This window comes from Melanaphis sacchari, unplaced genomic scaffold, assembly GCF_002803265.2.
Source record: "Melanaphis sacchari strain LSU unplaced genomic scaffold, SCAv2.0 Contig15_pilon_pilon, whole genome shotgun sequence".
In the NCBI taxonomy this organism is placed as follows: Eukaryota; Metazoa; Arthropoda; class Insecta; order Hemiptera; family Aphididae; genus Melanaphis; species Melanaphis sacchari.
Window position 1 is genome coordinate 494,066 of NW_020270722.1, and position 16,145 is coordinate 510,210.

At 29.4% G+C, this 16,145-nt stretch overlaps 1 protein-coding gene across 1 annotated transcript; it reads left to right on the forward strand.

Annotated features, from left to right (window-relative positions):
• The first annotated feature begins 1,344 nt into the window (after positions 1-1,344).
• On the forward strand, positions 1,345-14,229 carry LOC112592201 (dynein heavy chain 6, axonemal-like). Its single transcript, XM_025336214.1, is given in 30 exon segments — positions 1,345-1,443; positions 1,445-2,035; positions 2,112-2,762; positions 2,827-2,935; positions 3,010-3,452; positions 3,514-3,938; positions 4,002-4,140; positions 4,207-4,743; positions 4,812-5,063; positions 5,130-5,571; positions 5,666-6,338; positions 6,397-6,843; positions 6,924-7,096; positions 7,173-8,067; positions 8,136-8,381; positions 8,861-9,098; positions 9,168-9,656; positions 9,717-9,889; positions 9,958-10,138; positions 10,210-10,389; positions 10,449-10,589; positions 10,591-10,935; positions 10,937-11,224; positions 11,313-11,553; positions 11,620-11,922; positions 12,008-12,159; positions 12,277-12,627; positions 12,711-12,803; positions 12,871-13,189; positions 14,000-14,229. Coding segments are annotated over 30 exon segments (9,831 nt in total). The 5' UTR covers positions 1,345-1,359.
• The last annotated feature ends 1,916 nt before the right edge of the window (positions 14,230-16,145 follow it).

The following is a 16,145-nucleotide window of genomic DNA, read 5'->3' on the forward strand; positions in this document are numbered from 1 at the left end:
GATTTCAACACTTTTATGCGGTAAGTCTGACATGATATATAGAAAGTATCTTCGCTATTTACAATCTATCGCTCTGAATGATCGTAATAATGATTGTCTTAGTCCCTCGATTTGTGGTAAGATTACCGATCGACTGTGCGGCAATGGACCGTCATTGCAGTTTTTATTTGATATTGATGAAGAATATAAGAGCATTGCAGAAAAAATATTAAATTATATTAGTATAAACTTTGAAGCAGTTCGTAAATACTTAAAACGTATGGAATACGTTTACAATATCTATAGAGAAAATGAAGACTTGGATAGAAGGATTATACAAGACGAAACTAGTAAATATCAAATGAATTAGTATTTTCTTACGCCTGAATGAGTATTGCTTTTTACAGGTTTAACTAATTTTCGAAAAATGTTAGAGAAATACAGACAGCAACTAAACGATATAAATAAAATAAATTCCAATCAAATGTTAGGCATGTTCAATTTGAAATTCGATTTAATGAAAGATGTTGTTAGACCTACTTGTAATTTATTATTAGAGCTAATTGAGGAAACATTGACCAAGTATGTTATAATAATGTAAAAAAAAAACTATTAAAAGAATTGTTATATTTAATCATGAATAATATTATATAGAGTGGGAAATCTGTTGGTAAAAAAATTGTTAATTGAAGTAAATGAATCCCTCAAATACCTTAATACTACTCCATCTAACGCCGCACAATATGTAGATTATAAAAAGTTTTTACAAACGTATTCTAAAAGGGTATGAATTTAAATAATTTATTATCTACTTATAAAAACTCAAAGAATACGTTAAAAAACATATGTTTTTTATTTCAGTTGGAAGAACTAAATGTCGAATTAAATTATATTAAGGAACTTTATGAATTAGCAGAAGAATTTGAAATACCTGTTGCTGAAGAGGATACTGACAATTCTGATGTAAATTTTTATTACTATACTATATTTTTATCATAATTGTAATAATTATTCAAAAAACTCATTAATAGTTATTTTTAGAAATTTTCAGAAGAACTAACTTCTTTACAAATAGTATTTGATGATATTTACAATGACCAAAATAATCTTGTAGAAGATTTCATCAAAATAATTGATTCTCAAATAATAAACATGCTTCAAGAAGTAGAACAAATAAATAATGAAGCTCAAGTAATAATAATCTGAATTGCATATGAATTATTTTATTTAAAATTTTATTTTTAGGAGCCATGGTTAATTGATATTAATTCAGATACAGAACATGTATTAAAGACATTATCTTTACTTAGTGACCAACTAGTAGAACTTCAAAAAGAATCGAACTTGTATAAATCTTATCAACGTTATTTCCGAGTAGAAATGACAAAGTTTGATATTTTGACAGAAACGAGTGAAGCTGTGAGACTCAGAATATTGCTTAGAGATAGTATTGTTGAATGGGAAAAAAAAAATGTCTGCTTGGGAAACAGATAATTTTCATAATTTAGATGTAGAACAAATGAATATGTTTTTAGCGCTTAATTTAAAATACATTGTGCAATTTACAAAAAATATTCCTGAATGCGAACTAATAAATTTTATTAATGAAAAAGTACAGTCTTTCAAAACAAAAATGTCAATCATAGCAATGTTAAGAAATCCAAATCTTAAGAACCATCATTGGATAAAGATTGAGCAGATACTTGGTACAAAATTCCCAACTAATCAGACGCTTACTCTTAAAATACTTGAAGAATTAAACGTGTTCAGTTACGGTACGGAAATAATGGAAGTTTCTGGACAAGCCAGTTCTGAAGCAACTTTAGAAGCAATATTGAAAAAAATTGAAGATTCTTGGAAAATAGTAGATTTAATTGTACTTCCTTATAAAAATACACACGATATTTTTATACTTGGTTCGTTAGAAGAAGTTCAGTTAACATTAGAAGAAGCAAATATAAATTTAAATACTCTCATTTCATCAAAACATGTAGTAATGATAAGATCAAGAGTTGAAGAATGGATAAATTCTATGAATATTATGAACGATGTTCTAGTAAGTAATATAGTAATTTTATTTTATATATCTACAAAAGATTAATATAATTGTTTGAAAAAAATCATCTCTGTAGAACGAATGGATAATGTGCCAGAATAATTGGATTTATTTGGAATCGATATTTTCTGCTCCAGACATACAAAGACAGCTTCCAAATGAAGCCGCATTATTTAGTCAAGTAAATAGTTCATGGAAAGCTATAATGCTGAAAGCTGAAAAAAATCCTTTGGCTATAAGCATATGTACCGATACTGATCTCTTGAAAACTCTTATAAAAAATAATCAACAATTAGAGCAAATCATGTTGTATTTAGAAGCATATTTAGAATCAAAGAGAGTTGTATTTCCACGGTTTTATTTCCTGTCAAATGATGAGCTTATAGAAATAATTGCTCAAGCACGAAATACTAGAGCTGTACAGCCACACATGAATAAATGTTTCGATGCTATTTGGAGAATACAATTTAAAAATGATGATAAAGAAGGAAAACCATTAACTCCAGATAAAGAAGGTAGTTCACCTACTAACATTATCGCCATGATATCTCCTGAAAGGGAAATCGTTAAATTTTCATCACAAGTTAAAGCAGCTGGAAACGTTGAATTTTGGCTAACGAGGGTAGAAAAAGAGATGGTAAATACATTGCGGATGTTTATGTTCGTAGCTATGGAAGATTATGACAGGATTCCTAGAGAAAAATGGGTTTTATCACACGCTGCTCAGGTTGAAATTTAAATAATTTAACGTAAATATTTAAGTAAAATTAATTTGTATTTTTTTTTTTCAGTTAATAATTGCGGTATCTCAAATGATGTGGTGTCGTGATGTCCACAAAATTCTTAAACTTAAATCTAATATACAAGAAAAATTGGTTAAATTTGAACAAAAATGTTTTAAATTAAGTATCTTGGGCAATAAATCAAACTTATAATATAATATTTTAATACTAATAAAAATAAACTATTATTTTAGGATCTAAATAATTTAGCAGCTATGGTTCGAGGATATTTAACTACACTTCAACGTTCTGTAATCTGTGCATTGATTACAATTGATGTTCATGCGAGAGATATAATATCAACTATGGTAGTCCATAAAATTAACAGTGATTTAAATTTTGAATGGTTAAAACAGTTTCGTTATTATTGGGATACTGTGGATAGTTGTGTTGCATATATGGCTAATGCTCGTTGGCTATATGCATTTGAATACTTGGGTGCATCTCCTAGATTAGTGATCACACCATTAACTGACAAATGCTATTTGTGCTTGATGGGTGCTCTTCAGTTAAATTTAGGGGGAGCGCCAGCTGGACCTGCGGGTACTGGAAAGACCGAAACAACCAAAGATCTTGCAAAAGCATTGGCTACACAATGTGTTGTATTTAACTGCTCTGATGGTTTAGATTACAAAGTACAAAATATATGGGCAAAAATAAATTATGAAGGAAAAAATTTAACAATTTTTTTTTCAGATGATGGGTAAATTCTTCTCTGGATTGGCTCAATCGGGAGCATGGTGTTGTTTTGACGAATTTAACCGTATAGAAATTGAAGTGTTATCGGTTATCGCACAACAGTTAATCACTATTATGAATGCAAAATTAATAAATGCCACTAAGTTCATGTTTGAAGGTCGGGAGATTAGACTTATAAAAACATGTGCAGCATTCATAACAATGAATCCAGGATATGCTGGAAGAAGTGAATTACCAGATAATTTACAAGCTTTATTTAGACCAATGGCAATGATGGTACCAGACTATGGTTTAATTGCTGAGGTTATATTGTATTCTGAAGGTTTCGAGTCGTCAAAAATGTTGTCTCAAAAAATGGTAAAAATGTATAAATTATGTAGTGAACAGCTTTCTATACAGGATCACTATGACTTTGGAATGAGGTAATCTTATTTATTATATTTTTAAATTATTAACTATAATCATGAAATCGTTATGTTTTAAAGAGCTGTAAAAAGCGTTTTAGTAATGGCTGGTTCATTAAAACGACAAAATCCTTTCATTAATGAAAATTTAGTTTTAATTAGAGCTCTGAGAGATAGTAATTTACCAAAATTCCTAAAAGATGATGCTATACTATTTCAAGTACTCTTAGAATTATTCATAATGTGTAAAATATAATTATAATAATAACATAATTTAAATATTTAGGGTATATTAAATGACCTATTTCCTGGGATTGTATTACCAGAACAAGATTATGGAATGTTCTTATCTACAGCTAAAAATGTAATGGAAAATAATGGCTATCAAATTGAAGAGTGTATTTATGTAAAAGTTATACAGCTATTAGAGACAATAATTGTGCGACATGGTATCATGACCGTTGGTTCGACAGGTGGTGGAAAGACCACTGTTTTAAAAATACTTAGTAAAACATTAACAGAGCTTTACAATAATAAAATAGAAGAACAATATTATAGACCAGTTAAAATATATCAATTAAATCCCAAAGCTATTACTATGAGCGAACTTTACGGTGAAGTAAATCTCCTTACAATGGAATGGAGGGACGGATTACTTGGAAAGTTTATAAGACAAACAGTTCAAACAACAAAAGAAATATTTCAATGGGTGGTGTGTGATGGCCCTGTAGATGCAATATGGATCGAGAACCTTAATACCGTACTTGATGATAATAAACTCTTATGTTTAGCAAATTCAGAACGAATTAAATTAAGCTCTTGGGTAGATTCTATAATCGATTATGGCTTTTAAAATAATTCATTATAATAACAGAACTACATAATTTTCAGGTTAGAATGATTTTTGAAGTGGGCGACTTATCACAAGCATCACCCGCCACTGTTAGTAGATGTGGAATGGTTTACGTAGACGCAACTGAACTAGGATGGTTGCCGTATGTAAACTCATGGATAAATAGATTAAGAAATGATGCCATTCAAAATAACATAGAAATAAAAAAATATCTATTGACGCTATTCGAAACCTATGTTTACGAAGGTTTTTCATTTATTGACAAGCATTGTTTGGCTCCAATAAAACAAGTATAATTCTACCAAAATTTAACTTCAATGAATATAGAATAAACACAGATTTTAATTCTATTTTAGGTTGAAATTAGTAAAGTGACAATGATGTGTTCTATTATCGAATCTCTATTATCTGACTCTGATAATTTTAATATAGAAACAGAAACAGAAAAATTCAAAATTCAAAACTATATTTTGCAATCATTTATATTTTCGTATTTGTGGTCATTAGGATCAAATTTAGTAGATTCTTCTCAAAATAAATTCGAAAATTTAGTTTTTAATCAATTTGAAAACCATTCGGAATTTTTAATTTCACCTGGAATGAAATTATTCGATGTATACCTAAACACAGTAAATAACACACTTGAAAATTGGGATTCCATTGTTCCAAAATTTGTATATAACGCAAATACACCTTATTTTGAGTTACTAGTACCTACAGTAGATAGTATTCGATATGCATATGTAATGCAAAGATTAGTGCAAATGAACCAACCAGTAATGCTAACTGGAACCACAGGTAAAGGAGTATTGAATTAGACTAAATTATATCTCTTGTTATTAATACTAATATATATAATACTATTAATAATATAATTGTAAAATTATACTAGGAGTAGGAAAAACTTCAGTTGCAAATTTAGTCATGCAGAATTTGGCAACAACAGATAATTGGATAACCGGAATAATAAATTTTTCTGCACAAACTAGTAGTTTTAGGACTCAACAAATATTAGAATCAAAATTAATAAAGAAAAAACGAAATCGTTTTGGTGCACCAGGAAATAAGCGTTTAGCGATTTTCATTGATGATGTCAACATGCCAAAACCTGAAATTTATGGAGCTCAACCACCTATTGAATTACTAAGACAACTTTTGGATTCTGGTGGAATATATGATCGAGATAAGTTAGATTGGAAATATATAGAAAATGTAATATTATGTACTATTTGTGCACCTCCGGGTGGAGGTAGAAATCCCTTAACTCCGAGATTCACAAGACATTTTTCTATGCTGTTTATACCAACTACAAGCGAAAATGCTATGAGAACTATATTTACATCCATTTTGGACGGATTTTTTGAAGAATTTCCGCCAATCATAGCTAATTCTTGTCCAGAAATAGTAGAAGCTAGTATCGAAGTGTATTCACGTATTTCAGATGATCTATTACCTACTCCTGCAAAGTCACATTATGTCTTTAATCTTAGAGATTTATCGAAGACCATACAAGGAGTATTGCAAGCGGATTTTGCTACTATACCAGATCGAACACATTTGTTCAGGTATATTGTAATTGTAACTAATATATAAACATATAAATTTTATTTTTTCTTCTTATAGACTATGGTATCATGAAACATTACGTGTATACCATGATCGTTTAGTTTGTCAAGAAGACAGATCATATTTTTACAATCTTCTTCAAAAAGTGTGCATAAACTATTTCGATAAAAATGTGTTAGAATTTTCTAAATCTGACATAAATCTAACACAACCTCCTATGTTAATATTTGGCGATTTCATGAACTCAAATACTAAAGAAAATCGAATTTACGAAGAAATAACTGATATCATTAAATTAAAAAAAGCGTTAACTGAAAATTTAATGGATTTTAATATGATTTATAATAAAGACATGAAAATCATATTTTTTATGGATGCCATCGAACACATATCACGTATAGCGAGGATATTGAGATCAGAAAGAGGGAATGCTTTACTTGTTGGAGTTAGTGGTATGGGGAAACAATCATTAACTAAATTGGCATCACATCTTAATGATTACAAGTAGGAATTATACAATAAAAGCGTAAAAAACAAGATGAATATTATATTAAATTTCAAAATATTTCGTGTTATATGTTTAGATGTTTTCAAATAGAGTTAACGAAATCGTATGACTATACTACTTTCCACGAAGATTTAGTTAATCTTTATTATTTAGCTGGTGCCAAATTCGAAGACACGACGTTTTTATTCACAGATAATCAAATTGTACAAGAAGTATTTTTAGAAGATATAAATAATATTTTAAACTCAGGTAAATTATTTATATTTGCTGTTAAAATTTATTATGAGTTAGCAATACATATTTTATAATTTATCAATTTATTCAGGGGAAGTACCAAATCTGTTTAAACACGATGATCTGGAGAAGGTCATTATTGCATGTCGACTATCAGCCACAGAATCAGGAATCAGTAGTGAGAACCGAGAGGCAATATACAGATACTTCATACAGCGAGTACGCTCAAAATTACATCTCGTAATATGTATGAGCCCAATTGGTGATGCATTTAGACGAAGATGTCGTTTGTTTCCTTCATTGGTAAATAACTCGACTATAGATTGGTTTGATGACTGGCCGAAAGAAGCTCTTTTATCTGTAGCATATAACAGCTTAGGAAAGTTTTCACAATCTGGAAATTTAAATTTAATTGGCAATCTAACAAATATTTGTAACAGTATGCATGAATCAGTTAGTGAAGCGACAAAAAAATTCTATGACCAAATGAGAAGATACTATTACGTGACACCAAAAAGTTACTTGGATTTCTTAAAATTGTATTTAAGAATGCATGAGTTTCAAACCAATAAAATCAAAAGTGAATCTGACCGTATTTCAAAAGGACTAGGAAAATTGTACGAAACCTTCAACATGGTTGGACAAATGAAAATAAAATTAAAAGCTATGGAACCAGAATTATTTGAAAAAAACGAAGCTACATTAAAATTAATGAACAATCTAACAATAGAAAAAGCTGGCGTTGATACAATACGAGAAGTAGTTCTTTTGGAAGAATCAGCAGTCAAAATAAAAGCTGATGCTGCACAAGCAATTGCTGAAGATGCACAAAAAGATTTAGCTTTAGCTATGCCAGAAATGAAAGCTGCGAAAGCAGCTTTAGAATCTCTAAACAAGAAAGATATAAATGAACTTAGAGTATTTAATAAACCTCCTAAACTTGTTCAAACCGTTATGGAAGCTGTATGTCTATTGTTGAAGAAAAAGTAATTGATAAATAGTTATATAATAAGTGGGAAGTATATTCTTATTATATTTACGTATTTTTGATTAGAACTGATTGGGCTTCAGCTAAATTAGTATTAGGGGATAGCAATTTCCTAAAAACTTTACAAGAATATGATACAGATAACATTTCTGACAAGATGATTAATCAATTAAAGCCTTACATAGATAATCCAGATTTTAATGAAAAAAAAGTAGCAGTACAATCTTCAGTGGCTCGATCAATGTGTAAATGGGTTCGGGCTGTGTACAGTTATTATCTAATATTTAAAATAGTCGAACCGAAAAGAAAGAAGTAAGTAATTATATTGTTTAATTATATTTGCAAAGTGGTTTTTTAATTTTTTAGAATTATTATTGTTATTATTAAATCATTATTTACTAAATATTAATTTAATTTTTAACATTCTATTTAAACATTTTTAATTTTTAAATTTCAAAATCAATTTAAGCATTTATATAATATTTTTTTTTTTTTAGTTTTAATAAGTACCATAAAAGAGATAATTTAAAACTCAATAATTGATAATACAATTGAAAAGCATTTGAAATAATTTCTCTTAAACTATTTATTAAATAAAAAATGAAAATTATAATAATATAAATATGATAAGATATCTATTCTATCTGCATTTATTGACTTGTCATATTATGTCATATAGTAATTCAAACATTTTTATTATTATAATCAATTTTTGATATACAATAACACATAAACCTTTGAAATAACATGTTGTTATTTTAACAACAATATTTTCATTTTTATGACTTTAGACAACAAGAAGCTGAAGATGAACTTAATATTGTATTAACAGAACTAAAAGCAAAGCAAAAAATGTTATCTGACGTCCAAGCGCGTCTAAAAAAACTTGAAGATACTTATGATCAGAGTGTTTCTGAAAAAAACAAACTTGAATTAAACATAGGTAAAACACAATCGCGATTAAACAGATCTGATTTGCTAGTTGAAGCATTAAGCGATGAACAATTAAGATGGGAAAATAATATACAAGTAGTTTGTTACATTCTTTGCGTTACCTAATGTATTTTAATTCAAATTTAATGTTTATGTTCTATTTAGATCCTTGCCCAGCGTCTGTTGACTGTAACCGGTGATACTATAATAGCAGCCGGGTGTGTTAACTATTTAGGACCTTTTACAGACGAGTATCGTAAGGATATAACCCATTCTTGGCTACGACAATTGACTCTATATGAAATACAACATTCTACAAACTATTCGCTGAGCTCTGTACTAATCGATTCATTTGAGTTACGCTCATGGAATATGTGTGGCCTCCCTAGGGATTTGGTGTCAACGGACAGTGCAATAATCGTGACCAGAGCAAGTCGATGGCCACTGATGATAGATCCTCAAGAACAGGCAAATAAATGGATCAAGGCCTTGGAAATGGACAATTCGTTAAGAACGTGCAAAGGAACGGATTCAGATATCATGAACGCAATCATTGATGCGATCAGGTTGGGATACACTGTTTTGATCGAAGGTCTCGAAGAAAACATTGATCCTACATTGAGACCTATATTGGAGAACATAACATTTAGACGAGTATCTTACTTAATTTAATAACTACCCGAGTTTTGTCTAATTAATAAATTATTATCATAGGGTGGACGGTTGTTAATGCGTATTGGTAATACTGATATAGAATATGATGAACAGTTCAGATTCTACATGACAACCAAAATGTCTAATCCACATTATTTACCAGACATATGTATACAAGTTACGTTAGTAAATTTCACTGTAACACTTTCGGGCTTGGAAGATCAGTTATTAGTGTAAATAACACTATAAATATTTATTAACATTGATATCTTTAAATTATTTTTAATATTCGTTTTTCTAGAGACGTTGTGCGATTAGAAATGCCTGATTTGGAAGAAAAGCGGACCGAAACAATTGTGAATATAAACGATGACAATAATTTATTGAAAGAAATGGAAGACAAAACATTGAGAATGCTCAATATGTCAAAAGGAAATATATTGGACGATGAAGAACTCATACAAACACTTAATAACAGCAAAGTAGGATTAAATAAATATTTTTAAATATTCATGTATCGTAAAAATTCTTATTTTTATAATTTTATTTTCAGGAAACATCTATTATCATCGCCGGGCGTTTAATTGATGCAGAAGAAACAGAACAAAACATCAGTATCGCGCGTGAGCGTTATCGAGCAGTAGCTAATCGAGGATCATGCCTTTATTTTGTAGTAGCTCAGCTGTCTGAAATTGATACTATGTACCAATTTTCTTTAAATTATTTTAGTTCTGTAAGTTATAATAGAACGTATGTTGTATTTAATCTGAAAACATCATTACTTAATTTTAGATATTTTGCAATGTGATTAAAAACAGTGACAAAAAAATAAGAATAGATGTTAAAATGCCCACTATGATCGAAGATATTACCAAGGCTGTTTATACAACTGTTTCTAGAGGCCTGTTCGAACGCCACAAATTAATATTTAGTTTTTTTGGTCAGTGTAAGCATAAATCTACAAGCAGGAAAAATTACAAATACCCAATGGAACTTTTTGTTGCGTGGACCCATAGGAAAATTAAAAAGAAAAATGACAATTAAACCAGCAGTGTTTGCATTGACAGAAGACATGTGGAAATCTGTTAATTATATGTCTGAAGTATTTTCGATATTTAAACATCTTCCTGAAAACTGCACGAGACCAATAAAAATCACACTAGGAAATTTTATTCAAGATATTCATTTAGATCATGAAAATAATGACATTGAAATAAACTGGAACTCAAAATTAAATTCATTTGAAAAACTTATGATCATTAAAGCATTTAAAGAAGAAAAAATTGATTTTCGCAATTACTAATTACGTTAGCACTGAACTCGGAAAAGCATTTATTGAAAGTCCAGGAGTTTCACTTCACTTATTATATAATGATACATCTTCGACTATACCTTTGATTTTCATTCTTAGTCCGGGTTCAGATCCATTCGTAGCATTTCAAAAGTTTGCTATGGAATTTGGAATGATAGATAAGTTACGTGCAATATCTTTGGGTCAGGGACAAGGTCCTATCGCAGAAAAACTTATAAAAAATGGCCAAAGAGAAGGTCATTGGATATTTTTGCAAGTAATAATAGAAAAATAAATATAAATATTATTAACATTTAATAATAAAATAATAAATAAGCACGTCATGTTTTAAATTTAATTTTCAGAACTGTCATTTAGCATCATCGTGGATGCTACATATGGAAAATTTAGTTCAAAATCTAATCGAAAATCCATTAAATATTAATTCTGAGTTTAGGCTGTTCTTAAGTTCGATGCCATCAAAAAGTTTTCCTACATTTGTCCTACAAAATGCATTGAAAGTTACAAACGAACCACCAAAAGGCTTAAGGGCAAATATGAAAAGATCATTTACAGACATAAATATCGATTTTTTCGAAAATAATGGTAAATTTTGATATTTTTATTTCAAATAAAATTTATAATTTAATCATATAATCAATTACATGGTAGCATTCAGTTCCGATTGGCGGAAAATGGTATTTGGACTGTGTTTTTTCCACGCTATCATATTGGAAAGAAAGAAATTCGGGTCGCTTGGTTGGAACATTGCATATTCGTTTACTGATAGTGACCGCGAATGTGCCATGTTATTGTTGCATATGTATTGCTTAAATGCAAAAGAAATACCGTGGGATGCTTTACAGTACATTACTGGTGAGATAAACTATGGTGGCAGAGTTACTGACTCTTGGGATCAAATAACGTTGAAAACCGTACTTTTGAATTTCTTTGGTCCTCACACTCTTGAACCAGGTAATGCGTATGATGTTATGTCGTATAAGGTTTTATTATTTACTAAGATCTATAAATTGGTATACGCCTACATTATATTTTTCAGACTATAAATACTCCGAGTCTGGTATTTACTTTTGTCCAGAAACAGTAAAATGCACCACCATTAATGATTATCAGTTATTTATAGATAAGTTACCGATAGTCGAAGAACCGGAAATATTTGGAATGCATGAAAATGCGAACATTGCGTATCAAGTACCATTATAAATTAGATTTTAAAATACAACAAAAATATTTTTATTTTTACATATTGTTATGATATACATATTAAGATATTTGTGTTTATTAATATGTAATTATTCCATTTATCAGACTAAAGAAACACAAGAAACATTAATGACAATCATTGAAGCATATCCAAAATCATTAACAGGCACTGTTGGTAAATCAGATGATGAAATCGTTATGGAAATGGCCATTGATATTTCCGAAAAACTTGTGAATTTAATAGACTTTGGTGAAGCTCATTCCACAATAATGAATACAGACGATAAAGGAAGATTGCCTTCATTATCCACTGTACTGTCACAGGAAATCGAACGTTTTAATAAATTACTTGATATCATACAAAATTCATTAAATGATTTACGTAAGGCGATAAAGGGGCTCGTGGTTATGTCTGCAGAATTGGAAGGCGTTTACATATCATTCATGAGCAATATGGTATTATATTTATAGAACCTATAGATTTTTCAATAATTTTAAATATGTGTCTAACATATAATAATTTCTTAAAAATAATACAGGTACCTAATATGTGGCTGAATAAAGCATACCCCTCGTTGAAAGCTTTGGGTAGCTGGGTTAAAGACTTGGCACTTAGACTAGATTTTATCTATGTAAGTGATATCTGCAAATAATTATTATATGGAATAATGTAAATTTAAAAACTACATAATATCTTAGATCTGGATGAAGTTTGGTAGTCCTCCTTCTTACTGGATATCAGGTTTATATTTTCCACAAGGTTTTATGACTGGATGTCTGCAGAGACATGCTAGAAAATATGCCATACCCATTGACAGTTTGAAAGTTGATTTTGAGCTTACCCGAACCATTTTGGTACAAGAAGAAATTGCCGCCGTGCATGCAGCTACCGCGAAAGAAGACAACGAAGCTTACAAAGGCCTAAAGAAACTGGATGATGGCGTTTATGTACATGGTCTATACCTGGACGCCGGGCGTATAGACTCCACTACCAGTCGTCTGGTTGATCCCATTCCCGGTAATAATTTAATTTAATGATCAAAAATAAAGTATAAAAACTGTAATGAGTTAAAAATAAGATAAATATCTACGGTATGTATAATTAATAGAGAGTTGATCAAAAAGAGACAGTGAAGTTATGTTTCAGAATTATTAGTATACCTGCATGAGATTATATTTAAATGTTGTATTCTTTTGTCATGTATCTTAAACTCACCACTTCGTGAGATATCTTATAGAGGATAGGTAGGAGGCGAGTTTTGCGAGTTTTTCTTTTCCAGTGGAGTAATGTACGGAGAATATTTACTATAAATATTCTTCACTTACTTTCCAAAGAACTTGTGATCCAAAGCTGTATTTTGCACGACTTTACTTGGTAGATATTGAAGACCAAAAGAAAAAAAAGTATGTTGAAATAATGTATTCGACGATCGAAAGATATAATTATAATTAGTTAAATTTATTTCACTTATAAAACAAATGCATAGAAAAACGGTACAATTTTTGGAATGCTGTTGGGTGAGCGACTGTGCGTAGTGTTGATTATCGTATCGATGTTTATAGATGTTGATATGCCGTCTTTGCCGGTAATCGAATTTGTATATGTGTGTGTGTGTGTGTGTGTGTGGTGTCATGTGTCATCATTGTTATAATATGTACTAAATAATTTGTGTTTATACAGCTGCAAAGATACTGTTATATTAATTTTCCTAAATCTAAAGGTAATAAAATAAATAATGATATATTATCAGAATGCGTATATCGTTACAAAACCTTAATAGCGCTATACACTTACACAATGTTTATGTATTATTTTTGATTATTCAAGGTGACCTATATCCTTCGCTGCCCGTTATACGGCTAGTGCCAACTACCAATTTGGACGAACATAGTTTGAGGTACAATTGTCCTCTGTATAAAACTGCAGCTAGAGCTGGGGTTCTTTCAACCACCGGACATAGCACTAATTTTGTAATTGCTGTTTTGTTGCCGACTGATTTTCCTGAGAGCTATTGGATCCTTAAAGGCACCGCTCTCATTACGCAATTAACAAATTGATTGATGTCATAGTATATCATAGTGTATTCATATTGCATAGTTTATTTTACACATAAAAAATTATAAATATTTATATTACAATTTTGTTTAATTTGCATCAAATAAATTATCTTCAGTATTATATTATAAATCGATTCGTTTACAATATCCAACTACTAAAATGTATTTTCACGGAAGTATTACAAAAAAAGTAGTTTTTAGTCGATACTTATAGAATAAAACATTATTAGCGTATTTAAGTATTTAATTTGAATGCAATACCTTTAATAAATTATAAAATGGTATTTAAAATATGATATAACCCGAGGCTCAGGAAATACTAGGCTTACAAGTTTTAACTTTGCATAATGAAGTAAGTACTTTTGATCGATTTTTGGTACACAGTTATACTTTATTAGGTACATTTTCAAAATAATACTAATAGCATATTTCATGTATATTATAGAGAAACAAATATTATTGTACTATAAGTATACACAATTAGTTATTGAAGTGAAACTTCTTTACGCGCGCTTGGCTTGGGGAGTAAGCTGACGAACGCGTTACGAAAAGTGTGATCAGGCGAGGCGAACGGTAATTGGTGGGGGATATAGGCAAGCGTCAGCAGTGCGCGCGCACATTTTTCTTTCTTTCTCTTACAGCTGGGAAATGAAAATGTGTATACTTATATACTTAACAACAATCGATGTAGTTTTTTCTAGATTTCTGTCTAATTTTAATTCTAAAATATATGTATCGTATTTCTCGTATCATAAGCCTATTGTCTCGGTTTTACAATCAACCACAGTAATTACTGATGTACCCAATAATGAAAATAACGAATAAAACAATGAAAAAAAATAAAAGATCAATGCAAAAATATTAATTTACTAATGAAAACATAAAATAAATGTAAATATTTGTAGGAAATTAATATATGTATATGTGCATACATGTATATATTGCACACACACATTCATATATATACATATAGATAGAGCGAAAGAAGTTTCACTTCAGTCGTGCGGTCATAAGCACACTCACTTTTTTTTTTTTTTGGAATGCAATAGTTGTTCGATGACTTGTTGGTATTTCTAGATAAAAATTAAATTTCTGTGATATAATTGAAAAAGTGCACAATCATAGAGACTTAAATAAATCAAAAGTTTTGTATATTTTACAAAAGTGGCATACCGTCACAATCGGGGGTTATATATTATGTATTTTAAATATAATATGTAAAGGTTTCTACTTTTTTATTTTGTGGTAAAATTAATACTATATTACTGGTAAAACAGTTTTCTACATCTTCAGGTTTTAAAAAAGGGAAGCCAAAAAATATTTTTTGGTAATAACTTATTCCTGAGTTTATCTTACTCAAACTCTCAAACTTAGAGCTTGAAATTTTCTCCACCAAATCTAGGCTAAATGAAACTGACATCATTTTAATTCGACTGATGGCCAAACAAATAATACTGCCGAGTGAATTGCTTTTTCGAAATCAGAAAATAATATTTTCGGTAAAAATTTAATATTATTTTTTATATATTCTGAATTTATATGAAGAAATGCTTTCTTGTAAGTTTCTACATTTTTGTCAATTAATAAAAAAAAAAAAAAAAAAACTAATGGTATGTAATTTCCATTTGATAAATTGTGAATCGTGAAAAATTGTGTAAATAACTTATGACAACTTTTGAAAGTTTCATCAGCAAATATTGTGTCAACATGACTTAAGAACTTCAAATTAGTTCTTGTTAAAAAAAACTAATATATTATTTTCATAATCGTTAACTAATAGAAACTTTTCAGCTTAGTTACTTTTGATGTTTTCTTTCAATGAATTATATAATTATATAAATTTAAAATATATGATTTTCAAATAAAATAATTACAAAATATTACAAAAATAATGAGTATATTAGATTTATATAATC